The sequence below is a fragment of the Pelophylax lessonae genome (genome assembly GCF_965119305.1).
Source record: "Pelophylax lessonae genome assembly, chromosome: 4".
Taxonomy (NCBI): domain Eukaryota; kingdom Metazoa; phylum Chordata; class Amphibia; order Anura; family Ranidae; genus Pelophylax; species Pelophylax lessonae.
In genome coordinates, this window is record NC_138771.1 from 659,734,816 (window position 1) to 659,747,679 (window position 12,864).

The 12,864-nt window shown below is 40.1% G+C and overlaps 1 protein-coding gene across 1 annotated transcript in view; it reads right to left on the reverse strand.

Annotated features, from left to right (window-relative positions):
* LOC309554933 (asialoglycoprotein receptor 1-like) overlaps positions 1-8,070 on the reverse strand; it is a 74,402-nt gene extending 66,332 nt beyond the window's left edge. Inside the window, exon 1 of the mRNA XM_082256671.1 lies at positions 8,016-8,070. Coding sequence (XP_082112797.1) covers positions 8,016-8,049 — 34 coding nt within the window. The 5' untranslated portion in view covers positions 8,050-8,070. The remainder of the gene's footprint in view (positions 1-8,015) is intronic.
* Between the last annotated feature and the right edge of the window lie 4,794 nt (positions 8,071-12,864).

The window sequence follows — 12,864 nt, forward strand, 5'->3', positions numbered from 1 at the left end:
AAGAAGGCTACAGGATGCATTAAATCTTTAAGACCCTGACGTTGTGAAACAACTGCCCCTACTGCTGTTTCAGAGGCATCCACTTCAAGTATGTAGGGAAGCAATGGATCAGGGTGGCTGAGAATAGGGGCTGAAGTGAATAATTTCTTTAAAGTTTCGAAGGCGTCTTGAGCCTCTGGGCTCCAGCGGAACCGCAGGTTCTGTTTGGTCAGTTGCGTGATTGGGGTAATGATAGCAGAGAAGCCTTTAATGAATCTCCGGTAAAAGTTTGCAAACCCCACAAAACGTTGTATCCCCTTCTTATCTGTAGGTGCAGGCCAGTCCAATATAGCAGAAACCTTTTGGGGGTCCATCTTAATTCCTGCTGCGGAAATCACCAACCCCAAGAACTGGATGCTCTGCTGCTCAAATTCACATTTCTCGGGTTTAGCATACAGTCCATGTTGGCGGAGCCGGCCCAAAACGTGGTTGACATGTCTTCGGTGCAGGTCAAGGGACGTAGAAAAAATCAAGATGTCATCTAAGTACACGACTACAAAGATATCCAGAAAGTCTCTGAACACATCATTTATAAGATGCTGGAAGGTGGCAGGGGCATTGCACAAGCCGAAGGGCATGACCAGATATTCAAAGTGGCCGAATCTGGTACGAAAGGCTGTCTTCCACTCATCTCCTTCGCGGATACGGACCAAGTTATAGGCCCCTCGCAAGTCCAACTTGGTAAAAATGGTCGCGGACCTTAATCTCTGGAATAATTCAGGCATGAGGGGAAGGGGATAGCGGTTTTTAACCGTGATTTTATTTAATTCCCGGTAATCCACACATGGTCGCAGAGACTGATCTTTCTTAGTAACAAAGAAAATTCCCGCCCCTGCAGGAGAAGTAGATGGGCGGATGAATCCCTTCTTTAGATTTTCATCAACATATTCCTTTAAGGCCTCTTGCTCACGTTCAGAGAGTGGAAATATTCGCCCAAAGGGGATCTCTGCCCCGGGAAATAGTTCAGTCGGGCAGTCATATGGTCGATGTGGAGGGAGAGTTTCAGCCCCCTTTTTGCTGAAAACATCAACAAACCCATGATAGGCCTCAGGCACCAACTGGTGTATTTCGGAATCAGGGTCCGTGCATAACAGAGTCAATGAGGCGTCAGGGAATTCAGAAAAGCAGTGTTTTTGACAGTAGCGTGATTGGAAACTGACCTCTCCGGAACTCCAATCAATCTGAGGGTTATGGGCTTGAAGCCAAGGTAGGCCCAAGATGATGGGAAATAATGGAGAAGAGATGGCATCCAGGCTCAATAACTCCTTATGTTTAGTAGGAGTAATCACGGGTAACGGAGGTGTTTCCTGAGTAACTTGTCCTGATCTAATACATGAGCCATCTGCCAGGTAGACAGAAAGTCCTTGAGTCTTAGGTCGCAGAGGAATTTGCTGCTGAGTGGCAAAATTTAAGTCAATGAAACAACTGCATGCTCCAGAGTCAATAATGGCGTTAACTGAGATAGTTCCTTTTGGAAGCTGGAACGAGAGTGGGAGAGCTAGGTGAGTTGCATTGGCAGATAAAGTTGACAGGTTAGCAGGGAAGACAGATGGACACTTACGCATCTTAATAGGACAGGTCCTCACATAGTGGCCGGCTTCTCCGCAGTAAAGACATAGGTTGCCTAGTCGGCGGCGTTGTCGCTCTTCAGGAGACAATGCAGGACGCATTAACCCGAGTTGCATGGGTTCAGGGACATCTGATGCAGGGTTAATAGAACTTGAACTGGCTGGAGCTGAAGTTGTAAACATAGGATGAGCAGGAACTGGAGCTCTAGGCATCATCCATGTAGGACGAAACTGCGGGGAAGATCTTTCTGACCGACGCTCACGGAGCCGACGGTCAATCTGGATAGCCAGGGTGATAAGGCCCTCCAAGGTATTAGGTACTCCAACCCGGGCTAACTCATCTTTAAGACCTTCCGACAATCCAAGGCGGAACTGGTGTCGCAGAGCTGCATCATTCCATTGTGTATCCGCGCTCCAGCGTCTGAAGTCTGTGACATAGTCCTCAGCCGCTCTGCGGCCTTGCTGGAGCGCATGGAGAGCAGCCTCCGCCGTGACAGTTCGTTGGGGGTCATCGTACAGCTGGGCCATTGCGTCAAAGAAAGAGGACATAGCATGAATCTGAGCACTATTTTCCTCGAGTAGACGGTGGGCCCAGGTCTGGGGTTCCCCTTGAAGTAAGGAGATAATGAATCCTACTTTAGTAGAATCCAGAGAGAAAGTACGGGGTTGCAGGGCAAAGAATAACTGGCATGCGTTGCGAAATGCCCTGAATTTGCTTCGATCCCCCGAGAACCTTTCAGGTGTAGGAACCCTGGGTTCAGGTGGTAGCATCATCACAGTGGGTGCTGTAGTAGTCAGCGTTGGTGCAGCAGCAGGAGAGGGAGCTGTGATAGGTCCTGCAGAGGTGGCTAAAGACTGCACACGTTCATCCAGCTGGACGTAGCCTTCCTGCAGGGACTTGACGGCTTGGTTGAGGGCTGTGAGATGTTGACAGATCTCATCCATTGCAGAGGTCCCTCTTGCAGGCTCAGACATGGCTGTCTGATACTGTCACGTACCTTGTAGCAGAGCCTGACGTGCAGAGGGAGACCTCTCGTACAGCCCTGGCTCAGGCACCACTGGAGTTGCAACAGTGGATGCAAGAGCGCAGTGAGGTAAGAGTGCCTGCGCTGGTCCTCTGTTGGCAGTTGAGAAGAGTAGCTGATAAGTCACTGAACGCGGCTGGATTGCTGAGCAGCAGGAAGAAGCAGGTAAAGAGGTGCGGATGCACAGCGGATGCAGGACAGCGTCTCCAGGCACTGGAAGGAGCTGGATGGGCAAAGACTGGAGCAGGGTCAGACAAGCCGGTTTCAGACACAGGTAATCAGATACAGTTCAAGCAGCAGGCAGAGAGTAGTCAGTGTACAGGCAGGGGTTGGCAGCAGGATATCAGGCAGGAAGCAGGTATAGCAGAGTCAAAGCAAGCCGGGATCAGGACTGGAGATAGCAACGAAGTCAGACAAGCCAGGTCAATACAGGAATCAATACAAGCACAGGAACAGACTCAAAGTAAAGCTGCAGATCAGACAGCAATGACACAGTGCTTCTGAGGTGTTTAAATAGGGCAGCCTGTTACCAATCATTGCAATTAGTCTGCACTAAGTTAACCCTTAGGTGGCAGACCCATGACACTGTGGCTGGATAGCACGGGCAACATCACTAAACAGAGGAAATGATGCCCTGCCTGAGGACTGACCACGTCCACCTTTGCCTGTGGACACATACGCTGCTGGCCACCTCAGAGTGCCATGGGAACGTCTGCCTCTCCTTGTTGGCCTCCCAGATATGTTGGGGGAGGGGTGGGTGGATATTAACAAATTGTAATAAAGATGTGGAAATGTGTATGTGGGTGCACTTTAATCAATGGAAAGTGATGTTTGATGCACTTTAATCTGAGTACTCACTACACAGACACACTCCACCGAAATACTACAATATACTCCAGTAAAACTGCATTGACACACTGCAATATACTACGTTAAACGTGCACTAACACACTGAAATATGCTAAGTTAAACGGCACTAACGCACTAAAATATACTGCGATAAATGTGCAGTAACGCACTGCATTAAATGTGCACTAACACACTGAAACATACTGCATTAAATGGCACTAATGCACTGAAATATACTGCGTTAAATGTGCACCAATGCACTGAAATATACTGCATTAAATGTGCACTAACGCACTAAAATATACTGCATTGAATGTGCAGTAACACACTGAAATATACTGCATTAAATGGCACTAATAAACTGAAATGTACTGTGTTAAACATGCACCAACACACTGCAATAGACTGCGTTAAACATGCACCAACACACTGCAATATACTGCATTAAATGTGCAGTAACGCACTGAAATATACTACGTTAAACGACACTAACACACTAAAATATACTGCGATAAATGTGCAGTAACGCACTGAAAATATACTGCATTAAATGTGCACTAACACACAAACATATTGCATTAAATGGCATTAATGCACTGAAATATACTGCGTTAAACATACACCAATGCACTGTAATATACTGCATTAAATGGCATAACGCAATAAAATATACTGAATTGAATGTGCACTAATACACTGAAATATACTGCATTAAATGGCATAACGCACTAAAATATACTGTATTAAATGGCACTAATACACTGAAATATTCTGCATTAAACGTGCACCAACGCACTGTAATACATTGCGTTAAACGTGCACCAACACACTGCAATATACTGCATTAAACGTGTAGTAACGCACTGAAATATACTACGTTAAATGGCACTAACGCATTAAATATACTGCGATAAATGTGCAGAAACGCACTGAAATATACTGCATTAAATGCGCACCAACACACTGAAACATACTGCATTAAATGGCACTAATTCACTGAAATATACTGTGTTAAACGTGCACCAAAGCACTGTAATATACTGCATTAAATGTGCACTAATACACTGAAATGTACTGCGTTAAATGTGTCCCAATGCACTGTAATATACTGCGTTAAACGTACACTAACACATTGCAATATACTGCATTAAACGTGCAGTAACTCACTGAAATATACTGCAGTAAACCTGCCCTAACCAAATTAACTGACACTAAAGTTAAAATGAATGGTCACTACACTCACACTGACTGAACTATCACTAGATTCACACTAAGTTGATATTCTACACTGACAATAGAATCAGAATAGTACATTAACTCACTAGCAACAATGAACAGAGCCGTGTTCTATCTCTCTTCGCGCCAATATCACACTACAAATGGCCACTTTAGGGAGAATATATTTATAGTGTTGGGCGGGACTAAGAGCAATGAGCCATGATTGGATAGAGTCATCATTACTTTCTCCAATCATGGCTCTCATAGTGCTCTGTGCCCTGATTGGGAAAGCTTTCATTGCTTCAGCAGTTGTCAGTGGTCGTTCGGCGGGCCGAACAAATGGTCAAACACTCCGACAATTCAGATTTTCGTCAAATGGGCGAACAGCCAATGTTCGGCCTGAACTCATGCTCAGGCCGAACCATTCGCTCATCCCAACCCTACCAGCCGGTGTCATTAGTACAGTGACAGTGCATATTTTTTTAGCACTAATCAATGTATTAGTGTCAATGGTTCCCACAAAGTGACAAAAGCGTCAGTGTCCAATTTGCCCACCGCAATATCACAGTCCCGCTATAGGTCGCTGATCGCTACCATTACTAGTATAAAAAATAATAATAATAAAAATTCCAGTATATTTTCCAGAGTTTCTAGACGCAATAACTTTTGCACAAACCAATCAATATACACTTACGGGATATTTTTTTTTTTACCAAAAGTATGTAGTCTAAATTTATGAAAAAATTAGATTTTTTTTAATGTTTTTATTGGATATGTTTCATAGTAGAAAGGAAAAAAAATCTTTTTTTTTTTTTTCAAAATCTGCAATATCGCAGTCCCACTATACAGTAGGTCACTGATCGCTGCCATTACTAGTATAAAAAATAATAATAATACAAATTCCAGTATATATCTCACAGTTTGTAGACACAATAACTTTTGCACAAACCAATCAATATACACTTATTGGGATTTTTTTTTTTTTTACCAAAAATATGTAGTGGAATACATATTGGCCCTAAATTTATGAAAAAATTTGATTTCTTTTTAATGTTTTTATTGGATATGTTTTATAGCAGAAAAGAAAAAAAAATATATATATATTTTTCAAAATGTCTAGTTTGTCCACTGCCATATCGCAGTCCCGCTATAAGTCGCTGATCGTTGCCATTACTAGTATAAGAAAATAATAATAATAAAAATTGCAGTATATATCCCATAGTTTGTAGATGCAATAACTTTTGCGTAAACCAATCAATATATACTTATTGGGATTTTTTTTTTTTTTTACCAAAAATATGTAGCGGAACACATATTGGCCTCAATTTGATATATACTTATTGGGATTTTTTTTTTCCAAAAATATGTAGCGGAATACATATTGGCCTCATTTTTTGAAAAAAAAAAAATTTTTTTTCAAATGTTTTTATTAGATATGTTTTATAGCAGAAAAAAAAACATTTTTTTTTTCACATTTTTTGGTCTGATTAATGTATTAGTGTCACTGGTTCCCACAAAGTATCAAAAGTGTCAGTGTCCAATTTGCCCACCGCAATATCGCAGACCCGCTATAGGTCGCTGTTCGCTACAATTACTATTATAAAAAATATTAATAATAAAAATTCCAGTATAAATCCCACAGGTTGTAGACGCGTTAACTTTTGCGCAAACCAATCAATATACACTTATTGTGTAACCCAAAAGTGCAGCGCTAAAATAAATGAAAAAATTTATATACTAATAATTTTTACTAATATACACTTATTGGGATTGTTTTTTTTAGCAAAAATATGTAGCCTAAATTTATAAAAAAAAAAAAAAAAATCGATTTTTTTTTAATGTTTTTATTGGATATGTTTTATAGCAGAAAAGAAAAAAAAATATTTATATATTTTTCAAAATTTTTCGTCTGATCAATGTATTAGTGTCACTGGTTCCCACAAAGTATCAAAAGTGTCAGTGTCTAGTTTGTCCGCTGCAATATCGCAGTGCTGCTATAGGTCGCTGATCGCTGCCATTACTAGTATAAGAAAATAATAATAAAAATTGCAGTATAAATCCCAGAGTTTGTAGACGCTACACTTATTGGGATTTTTTTTTTGTACCAAAAATATTTAGCGAATACATATTAGCCTAAATTTATAAAAAAAAAAAATGATTTTTAAATAATTTTTATTAAATATGTTTTAGAACAGAAAGGAGAAAAATATGTATATTTTTTTTCAAAATGTTTCGTCTGATCAATATATTAGTGTCACTGGTTCACACAAATTGTCAAAAGTGTCAGTGTCCAATTTGCCCACCGCAATATCGCAGTCCCGCTATAGGTCGCTGATCGCTACCATTACTATTATAAATAATATTAATAATAAAAATTCCAGTCTAAATCCCACAGTTTGTAGACGCGATAACTTTTGCGCAAACCAATCAATATACACTTATTGGGATTGTTTTTTTTAGCAAAAATATGTAGCCTAAATTTATAAAAAAAAAATTATTTTTTTAAATGTTTTTATTGGATATGTTTTAAAGCAGAAAAGAAACAAATATATATATTTTTTCTAAATTTTTGGTATTTTAGTTTTTGGGATTAGTATCAATGGTTCCCACAAAATATCAAAAGTGTCAGTGTCTAATTTGTCCACCGCAATATCGCAGTCCCGCTATAGGTCGCTGATTGCTGCAATTACTAGTATAAAAAATAATAATAAAAATTCCAGTATATATCCCACAGTTTGTAGACGCTATAACTTTTGCGCAAACCAATCAATATACACTTATTGGGATTTTATTTATTTATAGCAGAATACATATTGGCCTAAATTTTTGAAAATATTTTATTTTTTTTAAATGTTTTTATTGGATATGTTTTATAGCAGAAAAGAAAAAATATATAGATTTTTTTTTTTTTTTCAAAATTTTTAGTCTGACAAATGTATTAGTATGACTGGTTCCCATAAAGTGTCAGTGTCCAATTTGTCCACCGCAATATCGCAGTCCGGCTATATTTTTAATTATTTAATTTTTTAATTTTTTTTTCAAAATTGTTGGTCTTTTTTTTGTTTATATAATAAAAAGGATAAAAAATGCCGAGATGATCGAATACCACCAAAATAAATATTTATATGTGGGGAAAAATCTGCACAGTGTTACATGACGCAATTGTCAGTTAAAGTAACGCAGTGCCTTATATCAGAAAACAGCCTGGTCATGAAGGGGGGTAAATCTTACGCAAAAGGTAAAAAAATATTAAATATTAATTTGTCCGATTTCCCCCTTCCCTCAATATTCATCGATGGTCACATCTGCCACCTACCTGGCTTCATCTCCAGATGTTCGGTTCCTCTCATTGCACGCCGCGGACAAACACGATTCTGCGTCACGTCTGTCGTTATTTTATTTATAAATGTCATGTAAGTAGGTGTAACACATTCTGTGTTTTAATTTTAGGAACTCAAAATGCTACAGAAAAAAAAAAAGAGGAAGTACCCGGAGTTCTGTAATCTTCTATGTATCATTACTACACAGAAATGTCTTCCCACTCATAAACAGGATATTTAAAATGAAACTAAATTGCATCTGAGCACCACAAACCAAGAACAACATTTTGAACCCCTTTGCACCTAAGGGTGAAATAAATCTTAACCACTTAAGCCCCGGAGGATTTGGCTGCTCAAAAACCAGGCCCTATTTTGCGATTCGGCACTGCGTGACTGTAACGGACAATTGCGCGGTCGCGCGGTACCCAAACGAAATTGACGTCCTTTTTTCCCCACAAATAGAGCTTTCTTTTGGTGGTATTTGATCACCTGTGCGATTTTTACTTTTTGCGCTATAAACAAAAAAAGAGCGACAATTTTGAAAAAATAACAATATTTTTCTAATTTTTTTATATGAAATTCTCAAAACATAAAAATGTAAAAATTAAATTTTTTAACATTTTTGGCCAATTTGTTTTCTGCTACATATTTTTGTTAAAAAAAATCGCAATAAGCGTATTTTGATTGGTTTGCGCAAAAGTTATTGCGTTTACTAACTAATAGGCTTGTGACGGTATCAGATTTTCATGCTGCGATTAATTGATTAAGGTTTTGCCACGGTATACGGTATTATCACGGTATTCTATTATTAAATTTAAATTATTAAATTTCCACCTCACTTCAATTTCATTGCTGAATTTAGGGGCTTTGGTTCACTTATGCACATTATTATACTACGTGACCTGATGCTCCTTTACGAAGAAAGTAACCCCACAAATGATCCCACTAGTATGTCTCAGGAAAGGGAAGCAATTCCAAATACTGAGACTAACAAGATATTTAAACCAAAATCCAAAAAATTCCCAGATATCATGACATGTCCAAATGTTTGGGCGTTTGTCAACCAGATGATTAGAGAACTGAAACAGACACACTGGTCTCCAACGCATCAAAATCTTACTGATAGACAACGTCGAGCATTACAGGATCTACAAAACAATCCTCAGTTAGTCATCAAACCCTCAGATAAAGGAGGGAACATCGTGATTCTATCCCATTCCCAATACCAGCACATGTGTTTGGAAATTCTAAATAACAAGTGTTGTTATAAACGAATTGATTCCACACACATTGATACCTATGTTCGTGAATATAGGGATCTTTGTCTACAGGTATCTGGTATCATTGATAAAGACATATATGAGTATTTGCAAAATAAACACCCCAGAACCCCTACATTTTATACCCTCCCTAAGATCCACAAAAATCCTATACACCCCCCTGGTCGTCCGATCGTATCGGGGATAGGGTCCCTGACGGAGCAAGCTAGCAGATATGTTGACTCAATCTTAACTCCACACGTACGTTCCCTACCGTCATTTATCTTAGATACATCTGATTTACTGAAACATATAGACGACATGGAAGTACCACCAGAGGCCCTTTTGGTCTCTGTAGATATAGAAGCACTCTACTCCAGTATTCCTCATGAACAAGGAATAGCATCCACTGCACTTTTTTTGAAAGAACTTGACCATTCATTATGGCCCCGCAATAATTTTGTCTTAGCTTTGCTAAGATTCATTCTCACAAGAAATTTCTTTACCTTTATGGAGGATACGTTTTTACAGCTACAAGGTGTAGCTATGGGCACATGCTGCGCCCCCTCCTATGCAAATCTTTATTTAGGTCATTGGGAACGATGGATCTTTTCCAGCGACGCATATGCTGAATATTTTCCGCATGTGTTGTGCTGGTTCAGATACATCGACGATCTATTCCTAATATGGACTGGCCCGCAAACACCGCTCAAAACAATGTTAGAAGAATTTAACAACAATCACTTTAATTTGAAATTTACATATAATTTCAGTTCAGTGATGATTCCATTTCTAGACATTGAAATCCGGCTATCCGATTCAGGTAGAATAACTACCAGTCTATATAGAAAACCGAATGCAGGCAATACCCTGTTACATGCCACACGTGCGCATCCGAGTACATTGATAAGAAGCATCCCCTATGCACAGTACCTGCGAGTACGCAGGAACTGTACTGAAGATTTAGACTTCGAAATTGAAGCAGATAAATTGCAGAAATGCTTACTAATACGTGGATACTCAAAAACCACACTAAGAAAAGCATATAACAGGGTAAAAAGCCAATCGAGAACTGACCTATTATACAAACACAAAACGTTAAAAGAAACGTCCACGGTGAGATTAATCACTACTTTTTCTGACAACTCCATACAATTCAGAACTATTGTTAACAAACACTGGCATCTACTAGCAGACCATCCCATTTTATCGAAATATGTTAAAGATCGACCGGAATTAGTATATAGACGGGCAACCTCAATAAGAGATCGGCTAACTTCTAGCCATTATAGGGAGACCAAACAAACAACTACATTCGGCCCTAAAGGTACATACAGATGTGGGAGTTGTGCTCGATGCCCTTGGGTCCAGGAGGGCCCCATCACCCTTCTTCCCAATGGGGATAGACACAGATTACGGACATATACTGACTGCACTACGCAAGGCGTCATTTATTTAATGACATGCAAATGCAAGGCCTTTTACGTAGGCAAAACCATCCGTGAATTTGGTCTCCGGATACGGGACCATATCTACTGTTCTGGCAATGGTAAAATTTTAACACCAGTGACCAGACATATTGGTCTACACCATAAATTTAATAATACTGTGGTATCATTTCAAGTCCTTGAAGTCATACACCCAGACCCAAGAGGGGGTGACTGGGACAAACGGATCTTACAGGCCGAGACTCTCTGGATCGAGAGACTTAATGCTCTCGATCCCCCGGGTCTCAACGAAATGCATACTTTCAAAGCTTTTTTATAAATTATAGTATATAGAACCTATTTGATGCCCCCCCCCCCCTTTTTTCTCGTTGGATCCATATTATTGTCGTCTTTTTTACTCTATTAGATTTTTGCTCCTCTATTGTGTTTTTCCTCTTTCTCTCCCATCCCCATTCCCCTCCCCCTCCCCCCCTTTCCCCACCTTCTATTCTTTCCTTCATGGCTTTTTCTCATACACCAACCCCTCAGGGTACTTACTTTGTCGGCCATAGCCGTTTTTTTCTGTTGAGAGGTATTTCCATAGACAGGCGGCTAATGGCAGTTTTCAACTAATATAGGTGTTTTTGCTATTACGTTGTGGGTGGCTACACAATGTGTTAACAAATGGTAAAAGTAACATTCTTGTATTGATATGTGCAAATAACCTTGTATATATATATGTAACCATGTACACATTGGTATGCATTCCAATTTAGGCATCTGATCTCCCATTGGTGGCGTGGACCGTTCGGCGCAGGCTATTTCGGTCATCTGTGATGTCCCACGGGCGGGCAGGAGATGTACAGAGGTTCTTGATGTGCATTGATTACACACAGTCCCTTTGTCTACACGGAGTAATCCGTTTCCTCACGCCATTCCATCTGCACCCGTTCAGTGTTGCTCCTTGGCGTCCCAGGTTGCGTGGCAACCTACGGAGGGACGGCCCTCTGTGTCTTTGACAGCTGCGCGCCGCGTCTACCGACGCGCGTGCGCTGTTGTACATCTGACTCCGTGACGTCACCGAGGCGCGCGTCGCCTGTGTGTGACGGCGGAGTTGATGATCTATTTAAGACAGGTACGGTAGCCAGCTAGTGTGCAGACGATGGAGCTCCGACATATGGATCATTAAACGGTAACAACGCTTCAGCCTCTTTATCATCTACTATCTTTTTTACCTTGCACATTCTGAATTCAGCCACGTACCCTCCCCCTTGGAGTTTAGGTATGGGCATTAAGCTGCACTTACTGAGCATTCTGTGACCATGTATGGACTCAGAGCATGTTTAGAACTAGCCTGTTCAAGCTCCCCTTTTTTGCTTATTTGCTACTTTCCTTTTTTGAACACATTACAGAGCGATACTGGCTGAATTGGAGACTGAGATGTGATGTCTCGCTTGATTTGCGATATCATTTCTGTGCCTCTCTGATCGCATATTCTCTCCACCCTTTCTCCATCGTCTGACCATCACACAAGCCCTGGCATAGAGTCTGGTAGGTTTTCATATACTCTATTGATGTCATTTTTGGTGAGCATTTCCCCCCCTCTATAAAGATTGGAGGCGTTTCAATTTATATCTCTAAATTTTTCAAACACCAATTTCTATTCATATTTAATGATCTGAATAATGTGACCAATATAATCTGCAGTATATATTTCTGCAGCCTTTAAATGAATACAATACTCTATATACCAGCATTCTCTATATCTTCCACTGTCTAGGCTTTTTTGCCAATTGGTCATCCTTGCCCGCCCGGGGGACAATTTTTTGTGACCGACGCCTATGCTCTGTTTGCCATTAACCATCAGTTCCACCACTGGAAGTATCACATATATGCTTTGGCCTACATGCCAGTGTAGATCACTCTTCTTGTATACTCATGTAAGTAAAATGTCTATCATGTGATCGAATAAATGACGGACTAGTGTCAGAAGTAGGAGGGGCTTATCGCCAACTGCTCCATACTTGACACACACCGATATTCGAAACAGCAAAACGAACATGTATATGTACACACGCTTTTATATATGTATGATAATCATGTATCTATTTTTGTCATTCTTTAGTGGCTTTTTATCAAGTTACATCCCTTGTACCCCT